Source organism: Choloepus didactylus, chromosome 18 (genome assembly GCF_015220235.1).
Source record: "Choloepus didactylus isolate mChoDid1 chromosome 18, mChoDid1.pri, whole genome shotgun sequence".
Classification (NCBI taxonomy): domain Eukaryota; kingdom Metazoa; phylum Chordata; class Mammalia; order Pilosa; family Megalonychidae; genus Choloepus; species Choloepus didactylus.
This window is the reverse complement of record NC_051324.1, coordinates 53,185,480-53,203,834: the sequence shown is the minus strand read 5'-3', so window position 1 is coordinate 53,203,834 and position 18,355 is coordinate 53,185,480. Positions and strand designations below refer to the sequence as shown.

The 18,355-nt window shown below is 51.7% G+C and overlaps 1 protein-coding gene across 1 annotated transcript; it reads left to right on the top strand.

Annotated features, from left to right (window-relative positions):
- The first annotated feature begins 2,236 nt into the window (after window positions 1-2,236).
- Window positions 2,237-11,097, top strand: PYY (peptide YY). The gene is made up of 3 exons (XM_037809660.1): window positions 2,237-2,503; window positions 10,699-10,886; window positions 11,006-11,097. The coding sequence occupies exons 1-3, from the start codon at window positions 2,501-2,503 to the stop codon at window positions 11,088-11,090; spliced, it is 276 nt and encodes a 91-aa protein (XP_037665588.1). The 5' UTR covers window positions 2,237-2,500; the 3' UTR covers window positions 11,091-11,097.
- The last annotated feature ends 7,258 nt before the right edge of the window (window positions 11,098-18,355 follow it).

Sequence of the window (18,355 nt, the reverse complement as noted above, 5' to 3'; positions counted from 1 at the left end):
CACACTGTCAGCCCTTATAAGCTACATTATTATATAATTGTCTTCAAGACTCCAGGCTACTGGGTTGGAGTTCGATAGTTTCAGGTATTTTCTTCTAGCTATTCCAGTACATTAAAACCTAAGAAGGGTTATCTTAGTGTGTAAGAATGCCCACCAGAGTGACATCTCAACTCCATTTGAAATCTCTCAGCCACTGAAGCTTTATTTCGTTTCATCTTGCACCCCTCTTTTGTCAATAAGATGTTCTCAGTTCCATGATGCCGGGCCCAGGTTCATCCCCGGGAATCATATCCTGCATTGCGAGGGTGATTTATACCCCTGCCCTCTCCCACTTTTAACAGGACCTTCTGTTTCCTTCCTCTCTATTGTCACTATCCTGCTTGCTTTTGATTCCCCTCTCAGTGGGTTCTCCCCAGTGTGGAGCTCAGGACCGGAAGGGAGCCCTGGCAGGTCAGTTTCGAGAGTTCAGGGTGGGCAAAGGCTCTCCAGGTCCTTAGGCTTTATAATGATGTCCTTGTGCTTGGCTGCTACCATAATGGGCAAAGCCTTTCCCGGTTTCAGCAGCTGTGTGCTGCCCAAAAAAGTATGTGACCCATCAGACTTTTCAGGAAACACTTGTTGGCTGGCTATACCTCAAGTTATACCAATCAGAGACAAACTGATATGTTTATATCCCTGCACTCATCTGTCATTGGTTTAAGGATGTCCTTGTGGGTTCTAAACTCCCAGGCTTTCCAGAGTGAGGCAGGCAAATTGATGCTGGTAATCTGAAGGTAGTCCTCTGACAAAGAGATGTAGGTTCTGGCTGTTGGTAGTGAAATTACACCAGAGCCAATGTGTGCAAAAATGACACAGGGATCTGGGGGAATGTGATTGGGGCACTAACAGCACCTCCTACAGATGAGGAGTATATTTGTTGGGATACAGGCTATGTAACAAGAGACCCTAAATACAGTGGTTTAAACAAGACAGATTTTTTTCTTTTTACCTCTTAAGTAACCTTCAGGTAGGCAGGTCTGCATGGTAGGGCAGCTAGGTGGTGTCAGAGATCCAGCTCCCTGCATCATTAAAAAAAAATTATTCTGTTAACATATATACAACATAACATTTCCCATTTTAACCACTTTCAAGTAGCTCCTTGCATCTTGCTACTCTGCCATCCTTAGAATGTTGCTTACATTCCCTCGTGAGCAATGACTCATCACATTGCATTTTGGGCCAGGGGGAGGGGGAAAAGAGAGGCAGGAGGGGACAACCCCCTTCCTTTTAATGGCACATCTTGAAAGTGGCACAGATAACTTGTGCTCACACCCACTGGAAAAAACTTAGTGGCAAGTTCTCACCTAGCTGCAAGGGTGACTGGGAAATGTATTTTTTTAGCTGGAAGTCTAGGTAAAATGGAGCTTGAAGGCCAACTGGCAGACTCTGTCACGGGGAAAACGTAGAAAGGAAAAGATGAGTGAGATGAGAGTAAAAGCTTCCATTCCCAAGCAAAGGGTTGAGGGAGGATGGGGCTGTTTGCTGAGGTGAAGGTCACTGTCACTGTGGTAATAGGGTGAGTTTGGAGGCAGAGAAGACATAGACCAGACAGATTTGTGGGTGACGGGATACAGAGAGAAAGAGAAGCCAAGGGCAGGGGTAGGGGAGGGCATCCAAGACTGAATCCAAGACGAAGAGAGGGACAAGCAAAAGTGGTGGCAGAGCGTCTGGGAGGGGCCAAATTGAGGTCATTAAATACCTCGGGCTAGAAGGAAAGGAAAGTTCTGAGTCCAGCACCTGGTGGCAGGGAGAGAAGGCAGGGCTTCCCTGGAGAGAAAGCTCCTACTGAGTCCAGAGTGGGTGTGGAGCTGTGTGAGGGCTGGGGCATGAGCGAGTAGGGTGAGTTGCTGCTCCAGGTAAAGGTGGACGAGGGGAAGAGTTCTGGGTGGTTTGTTCCTGCCCTCATGGGGGTCGTTTTTAAAAACTTACTAAATTAACATATTCCAATTTGGGGACTGAGTCTTAGATGCCAATTTCAGTATCAGGACAAATACTGGGGCAAAGTCATCTGCTTGTTGACCTATAATTGCTTCTTCAGAAATATGGGTAACACCCCCCAATGTTCTTATAACCTTGTTTATAACATCCTGTGGCAGAAACTGATAATTTACCCTTAATATTATTCTCTTCTTCCTTTTAGTAACTGAATCCCCAGAGTTCGCTTGCAGTTAGGCATGGCCACGTGACTAAGCTCTGCCCAATGAGTTGGGAGCAGAAGTAATGTGTGCAGCTTTCCCATCACATCCCTACTTCCTCTTTTCTCATTCCCATGAGCCACGATGTGGATGTGGTGGGATGATTTGACCACGGACCACGCAGAAGAGTGAAATATACTAGGAGAGGATGAAGAAACAAGATAGAAGCGGCCTGTGCTCTTGGATCCCCTCAGGGATCAGAGCCATCTCCCCCCTGGACCAACTGTCAGTGTGGACCCTTATGGAAGAGTGAGAAATCAACGTAAATGGTATTTGAACTGCTGTTATTTGGTCTCCATGAAAGCCTCTGCACTGACATCTTAACTAATATGCTCACTTGTTGATTGATTCACCACCCGTTTCCTAGGAGCCTGCAATGCACTAGCACCTGCAAGGCCCTGGGACTTGCAGGGACACAAGACCCTCCATGGCCTGGAGGGTGGAGCAGGTTGCTGACAGCGTCTGGCAGGAGGTTATAGTCGTCTATTCCCAAATCCGCGCCTCTTTCGGGACGTGATTTTCTGCCCCAGCAGCCCTGGCCACCTGTGACTGTCAGTCCCCTGAGAAGTTTCAGTCAGGCAGGAGGTTCACCCGCAAGAACAGGAGCATTTTTATGGTGGGAAGGTATACAGGCTTCCCTGGGACTGAAGCCCAGGGCCCCTCACGGTGTCTGGTTCCAGGATTCACAACACACACTGGCATTTTATCTTTATTGATTTTAAAAAAAGTTCTTCATTTATTCTTTAAATTATTCAAGTAATATAGACGCTCTATAAAAACATTCAAACTATAGGGACAACACGTATAGTACAGGAGAAGTCCTTGTTTTGATATAAGCAGGACTGGGTCATTGACCAGTCTTTTGAAAATTCTGTTAAAGTGGACAATCATAAACACAGACACATATATATCTAAGTCATTTTTGTTTTCATTTCAAACATATAAATGTGCATTCAGGGGCCAATCTTTTGATATAGGGGCCTAGGCTTTTTCTCTAGGATTCTGACTTGAGGCTTTGCTTTCTTGCATAAACCATCCCCACACTCCCGTACTGTATCACCTACTATTTCCAGTTTCTTTAAATGGGGTGAGAACTTAAAGACACTTGTGAAGCAATTTGATGTAGACTCCTTCTAGATTTTTAGGATTTTTATAGTTACCTTTCACGCTTAATTCAACACTTCAACAATTCTCTTTGTCCAGTCTTCCCATAGTATTTAACTTCATTTTCAAGGGAACAACTCTTTATGAACTCATATTTCATCAGTTTATGTAACATTAAAATTGAATTATATGATTACAGTGACAAATACCTCTAGCATAAACAGACTTGGGAACATATCCAATGGGCTCTTGGTAAACAGACAATTTAATTCAGAGGAAGCAGAAATAATCACTTTTCTAGACTAGGAATCAGCAAACTATAATCTATGGGCCTGTTTTTGTATGGCCCATGAACTAAGGATGGTTTTATATTTTTAAATGGTTGAAGAAAAAAGAATAATTTTTCATGACGTGAAAATTACATGAAATTCAAACTCTAATGTCCATAAATAAAGTTGTATTGGGCCACAGCCACACCTGGTCATGTTTTGAATCGTTCTGTGGCTGCTTTCATGCTACAACTGCACAACTGAGTACTTGCCCCATAGACTCTATGACCTGCAAAGCCTAAGATAGTCACTCTCTGGCCCTTTCCAGAAAGCGTACTCTGCTCTCTGTGCTAGAGAGAAGACTGAACTTTATGCAAGGACCTGCAGTTTTGGGTAAGGGGAGGTCAGGTAGAGAGCTCCTACCTTTTTTTTTTTTTTTTTTGGCATCAATGCCTCCCAAGCTCACTCCCCAGATGTAACCAGAATCCACAGTGGGACATATTTTGGACAATTTGCATCGATCTCACTCACTCACCCATGGTCCCACTTGCTCTCTATGGTGCTTTGCACATGAAGCCGGATCATGGGAAATAGAGAGTGTCCCTGCCTACTTCCTTACCATTTGTTCAAGGAGATGACAAAGTTTCCTTGGATGGGACTGATACCCCTTTGGAGGGATGTGCGTGTTTTTCAATGGTGGCAACTGGTTATTCTTCATTCCCTGCTTCTTTCTCTGCAAAGAGCCAAAGTGTTTTTAAGTGAGTTTTATGCTCATGATAAAACATGCTTGCATTTCTATAAGCTCGGTCACAGGGGTCTTTCTGTGCCTGGGCTGCAGCCAGTAATCAAGGTAGCCTAGAGAGTTTTACACGGACTAATAGAGGAGCCTTGGCAATCAGAGCAGACAGACCCACAACCTAACTGCTCCAGACAACCTTTGATTTTTCTTTATCTTCTGCTGTGGATTGTTTCAGCTAAATGGGCTGTCAGCACTGTACAGACATGCCTGGCAGTTATTCTTAGGTTAGATGTCTATGGGATGTTTGCAGCTGTCAGAATTGTGTGTGTGTGTGTGTGTGTGTGTGTGTGTGTGTCCCACCACCCTGGTCCAAGCTGCCAACATCACTCAACTAGGTTATTGCAATAGGCTCCTAACTGGCCTCCCTGCTTCCAACCTTAACCTTGCCCCCTTGGGTCTATTCTCAACACAACAGCCAGAGCACGTCTTTTTTTTTTTTTTTTTTCAGTTTGTATTACACTTAATGATAATCCTGTTTTTTTGTTTTTTTGTTTTTTTTTTAATCTTCATTTTATTGAGATATATTCACATACCACGCAGTCATACAAAACAAATCGTACTTTCGATTGTTTACAGTACCATTACATAGTTGTACATTCATCACCTAAATCAATCCCTGACACCTTCATTAGCACACACACAAAAATAACAAGAATAATAATTAGAGTGAAAAAGAGCAATTGAAGTAAAAAAGAACACTGGGTACCTTTGTCTGTTTGTTTCCTTCCCCTATTTTTCTACTCCTCCATCCATAAACTAGACAAAGTGGAGTGTGGTCCTTATGGCTTTCCCAATCCCCTTGTCACCCCTCATAAGCTACATTTTTATACAACTGTCTTTGAGATTCATGGGTTCTGGGTTGTAGTTTGATAGCTTCAGGTATCCACCACCAGCTACCCCAATTCTTTAGAACCTAAAAAGGGTTGTCTAAAGTGTGCGTAAGAGTGCCCACCAGAGTGACCTCTCGGCTCCTTTTGGAATCTCTGCCACTGAAGCTTATTTCATTTCCTTTCACATCCCCCTTTTGGTCAAGAAGATGTTCTCCGTCCCACGATGCCGGGTCTACATTCCTCCCCGGGAGTCATATTCCACGTTGCCAGGGAGATTCACTCCCCTGGGTGTCTGATCCCACGTAGGGGGGAGGGCAGTGATTTCACCTCTCAAGTTGGCTTAGCCAGAGAGAGAGGGCCACATCTGAGCAACAAAGAGGCATTCGGGAGGAGGCTCTTAGGCACAACCATAGGGAGGCCTAGCCTCTCCTTTGCAGCAACCGTCTTCCCAAGGGTAAAACTTATGGTAGAGGGCTCAACCCATCCAACCACCAGTCCCCTATGTCTGTGGTCATGTTAGCAACCATCGAGGTGGGGTAGGCGAATACCCCTGCATTCTCCACAGGCTCCTCAAGGGGGCACTACATCTTTTTTTTTCCTTGTTTTTTTTTTTTTTTTTTTTTTTAACTTTCCCTTCTTTTTTAAATCAACTGTATGAAAAAAAAAGTTAAAAAGAAAAAAAACATACAATAAAAGAACATTTCAAAGGGACCCTAACAAGGGAGTAAGAAAAAGACAACTAACCTAAGATAACTGCTTAACTTCCAACATGTTCCTACTTTACCCCAAGAAAGTTACATAATATAGCAACATTTCTGTGAACTTGTTCCTACTATATCCATCAGAAACCAACAGACCATAGTCATTCCTGGCAGAGCACGTCTTTTAAAATGTAAGACAAATCATGTCTCTCCTCTGCTCAAAGCTTCCATCTCAATCTTAGCAAAAGCCAAAGTCCTTTTAGCTGCCCACAAGGCCCTACATGATCTGATCTCCTGCTGTCCGCCCCCTGCCCATCTCATCTCCTTCTAACTTCCCATTGCTCATTCTACTCCAGCCACACGGGCCTCCTTGCTTCTCCTCAAACTGCCAAGCATGCCCCCACCTCAGGGCCTTTGCATGTGCTGTTCCCCCTGCCTGGAACACTCTTTCCCAAGTTAGTCTCATGGTTTGCTTCCTCACTTTCTTCAAATGCCACCTGACAGGTGAGGCCTTCCCTGAGTGCACACCATAAAATAAGTTCCCCATACCCCAGCACTCTACCTCCTTATCCTGATTATTTTCTATAGCACTTATCACCATCAGGCATATTTCATATCACATGCTTATTTGCTTGTTTTCTATTTCCTGTCACTAGAATGTAAATCCATGAGGGCAGAGATTTTGCTTTTTTGTTCACTGCTCTGTCCCCAGTGCCTAGAACAGTGCCTGGTACATGATAGGGACTTAATAAGAGCTTATTGAATGAAGATTGTGGTCATTTAGAGCTGTTACGTACCTCAGAAAAGGCCATGTTCTTTTAATCCATTCTTGTGGGAGCTGACCTCTTGTGGGTGGGACTTTTTGGTTAGGTTGTTTCAATTGAGATGTGACCCACCCAGTTCAAGGAGGGGGTCTTAATCCTTTACTGGGGTTCTTTATGAGAGGATAAAAGGCAGAAACACCGAGAGAGAGAGAGTTTATAGAGAGAAACATCCCGGAGAGGCTAAGAGAGGACCCACAGATGCTCAGAGAGAAAGCCACTGGAATCAGAAGCTGGAAGCAGTGGAACCCGGGAGTGAAGGACTGGCAGGTGCTGGCCATGTGCCTTCCCATGTGACAGAGGAATCCTGGGTGGCAGCAGCCTTTCCTCAGAGAAGGTATCTTCCTCTTGATGCCTTAATTTGGACATTTTCATGGCCTTAGAACTGTAAATTTGTAAACCAAACAATCCCTATTGTAAAAGCCAACCCATTTCTGGTATATTGCATTCTGGCAACTTTAGCAAACCGAACAAAGATTGAATCACTTTTGCTGCATGGCCATCCACTGTTGGCTTTGTCTGTTGGTGGAAGGCAATGGACCAGCACTGCCCAGTGTGTCATATGTCAGGGAGCGGGCAAGGGTGGTTAGGAGATGGGTACAGAATGCTAAGCCTCTGGGGAAGAGTGACAAGGGCCACCCTATCTTGGTAATTGGTCCTTGAGACAACTGGGCAAGGGGAATGGTCAGGTGAAGTCCAAGTCCATGGCCTCTCTGACCCCTAGGGTGACCGTGCTAGGTGCTCTGAGTACAGGGACCAAGGGAACCCCAATAATTCTGTCCTCCTCACCTTCAAGGTCAAGTTGGAGGTAGGTCCTGGTTCCAACTCTACAATGACTCTGAAGTATCTTCCTTTAGAGATATCAGACCCCCACCCCCCAGTAATGCCTCAAAGAAGCTAAGTCATGTGGCAATGACAGTGGTGGGTGTGTGGGTGGAGGGTAGCTGAGTCCATTGATCGAGGGCCGAGACATCCTCCCCACTAATCAACAAGTTAATACGCTCTCCAATGAGGAGGTGGTGATTAATGAACCAATTGGCTCACCTTGTAATCAGGGAGTGGAATTACCAGGTGGGTGTGTGATGGATGGAAGGGTTTGTGAGGACTTGGAGGCTGGCTCCTCATCCCAGCCGAAGGACCACCTCGGATCCCATTTACTTCCACTCTAAAAGTAAAGAGAGAGGTGACGTCTTCAGAAGTTGTACCCCGAATCTGGGCCTCCCCCCTAGTTTCTCCACTGTTTCTCCTCTCTTCCCATCTCTCCTCCAACCCCACACTCCCCAAGGCATCAGGGGGTTCCAGGGATGCCACCGATTCCCTGTGGGCATCTCACAAGCTCCCATCATCTCTCTCTGCCCAGGAGGAATGAACTGGATACCACCTCTCTCTCCCCTTCCCCCCACCCCCCGGGTAGTGCTGCAGGGTCAGAAGAGCCACCCCCACGCTCCGATCCTTGCCCCTTTAGCCTGCAGTCCTTGTCCCTGAGCCCTGGATTACAGCTCTCCTAACCAGCCCCCTGGCTGCCCTTGCCATCCCTAGGGTGAGCCCCTGGCTCTTGTCTTTCCTTGACCCCTGGAGGAGTGGATTATTTTTGTTTCTGCGGCCTCCTCTTCAAACAGGACATAGGCTTGTCTCTCTGCCTCTGTGTTCTTGAACCTTTTCAGACTGGGGCTCTCGAAGGAGAGTGGAGTGCCTCCCCCTCAGACAGGAGCTCCCCAGTGATACTGCCGGGCCTTCACCTCAGTCTGGGGATCCTTAAGGTTACAGCCTTGACTCTCCTCCTGGCCTGGGGTTCCTGGAGGACAGGGCTGTGCCTTGCCCTCAGACTAGGGCTCCCTAAGAAGGAAGATATTTCCATGTCCCTTCTTCCTGGTGTGCTCTTCCACCTCCATCCTCAGCAAGGGGCCTTGGCCTTTCTCGGAGTGTGTGGGACCCATTTGGCTGGACTGGCTGCTAAGAAGCCATTTCCGGGGAGTGCAGGTGATTGAACCCATAAACGGTGATTGAGGGAGCCCTGGAGGCTCCATTTCAGAAGAGCTCTAAAAATAGCACCAACAGCCATCTGTCCTGGAGGGGAGAGGGGCTGGCCCAGAGGCAGGGACCTGGACAAGACGGTCCCTCCTGCCCTCAGGGGCTGATGGGATGCCTGGAAGCACTGGAGGCTCTGGCTAGGCAGAGGAAGGGGAGCTAGACGGGGCTGGCAGTCTGGAGGTCCCTCCCCAACCCTGGCCCACTTAGAAGTGGTGGGCGGCCCCAGACTTGGCCTCCACTCTCCTGCTCCCGTGGCGGACTTCTGAGCCCTAGTGGGCTCCAGGTACTGAGTCGTCTTGCCATGATTGAGAGGTCCTCTCCCTGGGGTCTGCCCCACCCCCTTTCTCTTGTTTGCATCCTGGATGCCTGGCTGCTCCTTCACCTCTCCAAGCTTGTTTTCTCATCTGTAAAGTGGGAATAAACTCAGCCCACTACCTTATTGTGCCTGAAATCATGTAATGTCAGCACACAGAGATGCTTAATAAATATTAGTCCTTTCCTCTTTCCTTCAAAAGCGCTGGATGAGGGTCTTGGTCCCCAAGCCCAGTGGGAGTCTGCTATGGGCTGGGACAGTGGCATGTACTTGGGCAGCCCTGCTATCACTCAGCCCCACAAGACACCAGTGCCTGGAGTGACACTTGTGTGTGGGGGTGGTGGAGCACAGTGCTTTGGGAGGGGGTTCTACGCCAGGCCTGGCTGGACCCTAGTCCGCGTATGCTAGGCTGGATGCACAGTGGCAGACTCAGCTGTTTGTGGGTTGGGGACTGGCTTGCTTCTGCCTCCACCCATCCCTTTCCCCAACACTTTAATGGAGAGAGGACATAATGGGGTGTCCAGAGAATCAATCTCCTGGGATACCATAACGGCAAGCCAGGAGCCAAAGCCATAAATTCCCACCTTTGCCACCACTAGAAAGGGACCTTCTCCACAGGTCTTGGTTGCTCCTCCACCCTTCTCCAAGGGGTTGAAAAGGTGCCTTTTCAGAGGGGTAGTCCCAGGCTGGAGGAAACACGACCCACTTCCACACACCCTCAGGCAGGACAGGGAAGATGGGATCTGGTCCCTGGTCCCACGGACTGCCCCAGGAGAAGATCTAAGCACCTCACTTTCTGAGGAGGTCAGACCTGCTGTTGGGGGTGCTGTGGGGTGAAGACCAGGTTCAGGCTAGGCACCCCGCATCCACAGAGACCTTGAACCTGAGCCTAGAGGCTGCCCCCTCAGCTCCTGCGAGGTGGATGGAGACATCACGCACTGTCTGGGTGTAAATGCAGCGATCCAGCGGGGGTGGAGGGAGGGAGGAGGAAGGGCCCTCCCCTCTGGGGCTCCCCCTCCCCCCTCGGGCTCCCCTTCCCTCCTCGGACTCCCCCTCCCTCCCCAGGCGGCATAAAAGCCTGGCAGGGAAAGCAGTGAGCAGTGGAGGCCGCGGCCCGACCTGCAGCAGTCCAACCCACTGGACTCCCCTGCCTTCTCCCCCCTGTTCATCTCTGCTTCAGGAGCTGTCACTGTGAGTGGCCGGGGGCCAAGGAATGGTCGGGTGCTGGGGACCTCTGGCTGTCCTGTGGGGAAACTGAGGCTGCGATGGTGGAAGCTGAGGCTGAGTGGCGGGAAGCTGGGTTGGAAGGGGGCCAGCAGAGGAGGGAAGAAGAGATGCCCTGGAACGCACACTGCCAGCCTAGCCCTCTCCCTCCATCTGCCTCCCTGAGCCGCGGGGGGTCGGGGAATAGGGGGCTCAGGGTTAGCAGGATAGGGCAGGCAGGGCTTACGCCCCTTTGACAGATGAGGAAACTGAGGTCAGATATGGTGCGGGGACCGAGGACACACAGCAAGCGGTTGCACGGTCTAGCAGCAGCCTCCAGCCGTCGGGGGTCGAGGCTCAGAATGAACCCAGGTTTCAATTCCTTGTCCCCAGATGGTGACGGTGCGCAGGCCCTGGCTCGCTATGGCTGCGATGCTGCTGACCCTGCTCGCCTTCCTTGGGGCGCTGGTAGAGGCCTACCCCTCCAAACCCGAGGTTCCCGGCGAGGACGCCTCCCCGGAGGAGCTGAACCGCTACTACGCCTCCCTCCGCCACTACCTCAACCTGGTCACCCGGCAGCGGTGAGCGCATGCGCGGGGCGGGCGGCGCAGGGGGCTCCCGCGTCTCCCGCCCCCCGCCCAGCTCCGTCTAGAGGCGGGACCAGGCCTGACCACGCCCCCACCTGACCCCGCCTCCCCAGGTACGGGAAACGGGACAGCTCCGAAGGTCTGCTCTCGAATCTGCGCTTCCCCGAGGGCGAGGACCGTCCCGTCAGGTCGCGGTAAAGGCGCCCCATCTCCACACACCTCGCCTCCTACAGCGTGGTCTGGTCCTACTGTCCCACGGTCCCCCTGCCCCGGCACCACTGTCGAGTACTTCCCCCCACTGTCGCCTCCCCAGATCCGAGGCGTGATCCCTTTCCTTTCCCGCGTACAGGTCGGAAGGTGGCCCCATGTGGTGGTGAATCCGAGGCCTTCTGGAAGATGTGCTAACCGCACCAACCTCATTTGAATGTTTGCGCCTGACCCCCGGACCTGGATTCCTCCCCAGCCGGCTGAGTCTGGGTGCCCCTGCCCCTGGGCTGGAGTGCTGGATGTGTTCCTTCCCTGGTCCCCAAATAAAGAGCAAATTTCACACTAACAGAATGTGTGTTTGTATCTCCTTTCCCTCTTCGTGAAGGTGGCCTCCAGGTGGGGAGTGGAGGGTGGAGGCACCAGGGCTGGGAGAAGAGGGGACAAAGCTGGGGCTGGGGGCCTCCCTCTGCTCGAAGCTGGGAGAAGATACTAGGTACTATCACCCCACCAGGCACCTTCAGGAAGCTCTCCAGTCGGGTGGGGCGGAGAATAGGGGCTGCTTGTAAAGGGGATGGGCAGGGCAGGAAGAAGAGGAGGGAGAGTCAGCGAGGATGATGGGGAGGGTGGAAAGGAAGATGCTAAGATGCCTAGGAGAGTCGATGGGCCAGAGCCACCCCTTCACTCCCAGGATGAAGGTGGTGGTGGGGAGTTTGGGGATGGGTGGGTATGAGGTAGATCCAACACCCCAGGCAGTCTCCCTAAGGAGATGTATTACTAGCCCCCAGGGCTGTAGCAGCTAGGACTGGAGATGGGATTCAAAGGGGGGCTGTGGAGGAAGAGTCATTTAGGGTGTGGGGTGTGCGTGTACGTGTGTATGCGCCCGCCTGCTGGGGAAATACACATCCCATTCCTTGGGGGATGGAACAATGGAAGTGTGGAGGCTGACCTTCCCCTCAGCCACCACCACTGAATTCACACTCTGTGGGTAAGTCACTAACTGTGGCCAAGGGGACACCCTCCAGTATCTACCCCTCCCCTGGACTAGCCACTCTGAAGGCTGAATGTGCAGTGGATTTTTAGCATAGAGTCTAACAGGAATCCCTCACTATTCTGAGACTGTGACTGGGGGGATTCCTAGAGCCTTCCTGCAGGCTGGACTTCCCTGGCACCCTTCCTTCCCAGCCCCTTTCTCCAGGAAGCCTGCTTTGATCGCCCTTGATCCGTCCTGCCCTCCCCTCCCCTCCTGTCGCCATCCACCCAGCTCTCCTGGCCACTGCTCTGTTCACTGAGAGTTCTGTCCACATCTCTGTGTCCTGTCTCCCTTCCAGGCTGAAGGCTCCCTGAAGGAAGGGCCTATGTCACCCCACACAAACATAGCCTTCTCTGTCTTTGGGCTCTCTTCTGGGTCCCTAGCAGGACAGGACCTAGCTGAGCCCAAAGCCAGGGAATGGATGAGGGCAAGAGAGAGTGGGAAGGGCGGAAAGTGGGCAGCATCATGGTAGAAGTTAAAGGGACCGTCTGGGAGGAGAAAAGACATTAAAGCTGGCTCTGCCGCAGCTGCATCGCAGCCCGTCCTGGGGGACCATGGGGTCTGACTCCACCCCTACACTGCCAAGGGTGAGGCAGAGGAGACAGGTGCACTCCTGGAGCAGGGCATGGCTATGTGGATTCTGAGGCTCTGTGCTTAGCCCAGACCACTCCGTGTACTTGCAGAGCCCTTTCCTGCTCTGGAGGATAATTTCAGGGTAGGGGTCACCTCCTCCCAGAGGCTTTCCTGATTTCTCAGGGTGGAGTTAGTTTCTCAGGCTCCCTCTCGTCACTGTATCCAATTTTGCCTGGTCTTCTCTTCCCCCGCACCAGGAAAGAGGGGATGGGAGCCTGCAGGGGTTGCCTTGTGCTTTGGTTCATTGCTGTGGTTCGAGGAGTGGGAGGATGTGTATCGGTGGGTCTGGTGACCATGATCCGTCTGTCTGTTGGGCTACCTGGGAGAGCTGTGGTCAGTTTGAGGCTCAGGGAAGGGAGACCTGAGATGAATTATGCACAACCACAGACAAGCTCTGCCTGGTGGGACTGTCGGGCTGACCACAGCGACGTGAGTTCACCCTTGCTCACTGGGAGGCATGTCGGGCGAGCGGGTGGCTAATCCACTGCTGATCAGACTCAACCAATGTTAGCGCTGGTGGGAACCTTAGATGAACTGATAATGACGACGGCGACAGCTACTGTCTTTTAGAAGTGCACACTTATGTGCCAGACACTCAGCTATGTCTTTAAACACACATTATATTACTTAGGGTGTTGATTTGGCTTTCTAAACAGTGACAGAATTAAGAATGGCTTAAACAAGATAGAAGTTTATTTCTCTCTGACACAAAGCACAAGTGGCATTTGGGGGTGGGAAGCTCAGCTCCGTGAGGGCATCCAGGAACCCAGGCTCCTGTCTCGTGGCTCCCCACGCCTCGTGCACATGGTTGAAGATGGCCGCCATCATCACATCCGTGTTTCTGCCAGCAGGAAGGGAGGGAGGGGGAAAGGGAGGTCGCTGATTCCTGTGCCGCATATCAAGTTATTCCCACACTTAGTAACGGAACCATTTTATTTTGCTTATGACTTTGTGGGTCAGGAAACCAGAAAGAGCTCCACAGACAGTTCTCACTTGGAGACTCCCATGCAGTTAAAGTCACGTTTGGCTGGGGCTGTGGTCGTCTGAAGGTTCAACCATGTGGATGCCCAGGATGCTCCCTCGCAAGTCCGGCAGCCGATGCTGGCTGTTGGCTGAGAGCTCACGGAGGCCGCTGACCACGGCAGCTACCCGGGGCCTCCCCAGCACAATGCTCTTGGGGTAGGTGGGCTTTTTTACATGATCCCCCAGAGCGAACATCCCCAGGGAACCAGGAGGAAGCAGTACGACCTCTTATGACGTAACCCCAGAAGTCATTTGGCAGCTTTTGCCAGATGCTCTATAACCAAAGCGGTCACAGGCTCACTCACATTGAAGAGGAAGAGACACAGACCCCATCTCAGGATGGCAGAAGTGGCAAGGCTACGTCAGGGGAAGTATATGTGGGTGAGGGAGTATTTTAGTGGCCGCCTTTGGAAAACACAATCTGCCACAGAAGGACACGGCCATTCCTAGAAAGAGAATGGTACCATCACTTCAATTCTTATCCCATTGGTTAAAACTTAGTCAATGGCTCCGTCTAGCTGCAAGGACAGCCTAGGGGTTGCCCATCTCAAGCTCCTTTACGGTGGAAGGAGAAAGCGGATATTGGGGCAACTAGCAATGTCTGCTACAAACATGATCTCCTCCAAACCTCTAGAAATCATTTGCTTCCATTTCTTCATTGAACAGATAGGAATCCTGAGGTCTGGAGATGGGGAGAGGCTTGCAGGAGGCCATAGAGTTGTGGACAGAAGAGACTTTACTGCATGCCAGTTGTGATTCCACTAAACACTAAGTCTAAACTCTTCCCCCTGAAACACAAGGCTCTCCACCATACACCCCTTCTCCTCAGTGGCATCTTGCACAGATCTCCAATGTGTGCCCCCAAAGCTCAGTCCCACCCCCACATCCCTGCTTCTGTGGAATAGCACACGCCCCCTCCCCGTCCTACCATTCTTCAAGGCCACCTCAAGCCTTGTTTACTTCAGGAACATTCCTGCCCTGCCCCGAGTATCTTTGCAGCCTGACCCTGAGCTTCCCACAGGTCTAATTCCACTGCAATGTCCCGCTATTCCTGGCATGAACACTTCAAAGGCAGGGATCCCTCAATTGGTGCCGTGGCCCCAGACAGAAGACCTGGACTGGAGTCCTGTCTCTGCTGTCACTTGGCTGTGCAACTTTGGCCTAATTTCATCTCACTGCATTTGCTTCCTCATTGATTAAACAGGGATGGTAACAACTTAAATAATAATAGTGGTGAACTGCTTTAAAATCGAGGACATAAGGGCTCACAGAGATTTCTGGACACCTCTGCTGGCCAATCCATTCCCGACTCTAGGACAATGTCTTGTCCCCAAATTGGTGGCAGCAGCAGAAGAGGGGGAGCATGGGGGGTGCCAGGAACCAAGAGGGTCCCCATCTCCTGGAGAAACCTTTGGACTGAGGATGCCTGTAACATCCCCACCCATACATACCTCGGGCCCGTTGTCCCTTCCCCTCAGGACCAACTCAGGTCCACTTGGGGGTTGTGACCTCTGATATGGAGCCTGGGCCCTGCTTCCATTTGCCTTGCTCCGGGGTCCCCACCTGCCTTCCAGGACTTCTGAAGACCCACCTGTCTGTGGCTCTGGCACCTGAATCAATCCCCAGACCCATCTGCCTGCTGGGGCTCAGTCCTGACTGAGCAGTGGCCAGGACAGTTCCCCCCAGGCCACGGTCCTCTGGAAGCCCAGACCCTCCGAGATGAGGTGTGAGCCTGGTGCCCCCTGGTGGCACAATGCAGCCTCTGCGGCCCCACTGGAGGCCTGCCTGGGACCAGCGGCCACTAGTTCACCAACCTTGGTTTCCAAAGTGGGATTCTGAGGCCCAGAGAAGAGCCAGAACTTGCTGAGACAGATGACGTCCATATTTGCTTTGTGGAACGTACACCTGATTGCGCCAGGTGAAGCATTACTGTTCTTGCTACCAGAAATCTGAATTGAGAGGAAAAGGGCAGGACACTGAGGTTCACTGAGCCTTTCTTTGTCTTCACTAGGTGAGCATGACCAACCCCATTATACAGAGAAGAAAATCGAGGTTCAGGGAGGGTCAAGGAATTACTTTCCCAGGCTCACACAGCTAGCCAATGGCAGAGCCAGGATTTGGACCCGGGCCTGCCTGACCTCTAAGACCCCTGTGCTGGGGCCCTGGGGTCTTCACCTCCAGTCCTCACTCCCCCATGCCCCTGACACTCACACACTTCTTGGTGTCCTGACCTGGGATGGCAAGGCCCCAGGGATGAGAGGTCCTTTACTCCCTATTCAGACACAGCCAGGACCCAAGCTGGAGAGGGGGACTGGGGGTTGGGGAAGGGACACTTAGCAGGGGAGAGGCTGAGAGGCTCCTGGAGGGGTTGGGGCTGGTGGGTTTGGGAGTCTAGACCAGGATTTGAGTCCTGATAGTTGTTTAATCTTGGGCAACTGTATCTCTCTCTCTGAGCCTTGCTTTTCTCAGCAAAAACAAAAGGGGGGAAATAATAGCAATACTTTGACAGCCCTGTTTAGAAAAAACAAGTCCAGATTTTGGAGTTAGACTTTGTTTCAAAACCTTGGATCTCTCACTGACTTGGGTCAGTAACCTAACGTCTCTGAGCCTCAGTTTCTACGTCTGTAAAATGGGTTGTTGCAAGGATTCAATGAGGTGATGGAGTGGGGAGCACTTTGGAAAATATGAGGCTTTAAAAATGATGTTGGTTTTTAACACTTCCCTGGGAATGGGCATACTGGGAAGGTCTGGGAGAGGAGGGGGAACAGCAACCCCCCACTTCTCCTAAACCCAGGCACTTCATTCCTCATTCTGCATCCTACGCACCAGCTGAACAGGTTTCTCTCTTTTGGTCCCTGCCTGTCTTCACATTGCTTATGGACCTAAATCCCCTTCCCCCGTACCCACCTTGTTCTATTCCCAAATTGGGAAAGAAGGCCTGGGTCTCCGACCTTTAGCCCTAGGTTTCAGAGCTGCAGCCTCAACCTTCTGCTCTGAGCAAATCCATCTGATGATTTGGATTCACCCTTGGGAGGCTGGAGGGGGCTGTTCAAAAGCCAAGGACCAGAGTCTTTCAGTCACCCTGAAGCCCCAGGACCCCATCCTTCTTGAACCAGGCCTGCTCAAAGGAGGAAGGGACATCAGAGATAGGGGCCCGATGGAGACTCTTCTCATGGTCCAGCTTTGCCCGTTATGCTGCTAGTCTGGCACCCTAACACTGCCTTGTCCTCTCCTGTCCCCGGCCCCAGCGCTGGTGCTGCAGGTACCAGGGAGACGGTGGGAGGCCGGGTGTGGGCTGGGGAGTGAGAGAGGCTGGCAGAGGCGGGGCTTGGGGGCACTGGGGAGTATAAAGGGGCATGGGCTGAGGGTGGGGGGCCCATCTGGCCTGAGCCAGGCACCTGCTCGCCCAGGACTAGGGGTAAGTGGGCTCAGCCTGCCTTGGGCTCTGTGGGGCTTCCTGAGTGGGGCTTCCCAGGGGTGGTGGGAAGGACTTGGTGCTTTGCAGGCTTGGGGGGCTCTAGGTGGCCTGAGATCTGCTTGGGTCTGACTGTGCACCTGGACAAAACTGCCACACTGGGAAAGCAGTCTGCTGGAGAGAAGAGTGAGTATGTGTGCAGGGAGGGTGCTGGTGGCTGTGAACAGAACATGGGACTGCAACCTTGTGAGTGACAGATCTGCGTGTGTGGTGGTGCCAGTCTGGCCGGGTGACATGCGTGGTAGTGTCTTCTTCAGGACCTGTGTCTGCCTGTCTGTCCCTGGGGGGCATGCTGGGGAGAGGGCCAGAGATCCGTCCTTTGGTTCACAAGTTCATTCTCTCTCTCCCCATCCTGTGTGTGAGCTGGAGAGCCCCAACGTCCCCCCAGCCCCTTCCCTCCAACCCGTTTCTCCATCTGCCTCAGAGCCACCAGGCTCAGATTTCATGAGTTCTGTCCCTGGTCCTCCAGGTTCCCACCTTCCCCACAATACTTTTCTGCTCTTCTAGGCCCTGACTGAGCTCCAACTATTCGGGTGCCCATGAGGAGGGCCGTCCATGTTCTCCAGGGCAGTGTCTAGGAGATTGGGTGGTCGGCAACCAGTGGCCCTTGGCTTTGCCCCTTTACTTGTCCCCAGGCTTGGAGAAAGGGTGATGGGCTAAGGGGCTGGGTGGGTGGGCCCTGGGGCCCTGGGCATTGGGGAATATCCCTCCATCTCCCCACCGTTGCTCCTCACCTTTCTCCATTTCTCCATCTTTTACTTCTTCCCTGACTCCTGATTACTCCTCTTTCCCTCTTTCCTTCCCTTCTTTCTCCCTTCTTCCCCCTGCCCTCTTCATGCTCCCACCTCTTCTTTCCTCTTCCCTTCTCCCTCAGCTTTCACTGTTTCCCTCTTCTCCCTGATGACCCTTTCCCTGCTCTCCTCCCCCTATCCCGTGTCTGTCTCCCTTCCATCTCTTTCCGTCCATCTCTGATTTTTTGCTGGGCTCTCTCCTGTCCGGTCTTTCCGTGTATCTTTGTCTCTATCCCTCACAGTCTCTGTCCCTTCCCGGCTCTCTCCCCTCCCCTGCCCCCTCTCCCCTCGGGCTCTCTTTCAG

Coding starts and splice junctions, on each gene's coding strand:
- PYY (XM_037809660.1), top strand. Junction 10,887..11,005: donor AACCTGGTCACCCGGCAGCG/GTGAGCGCATGC, acceptor CCGCCTCCCCAG/GTACGGGAAACGGGACAGCT.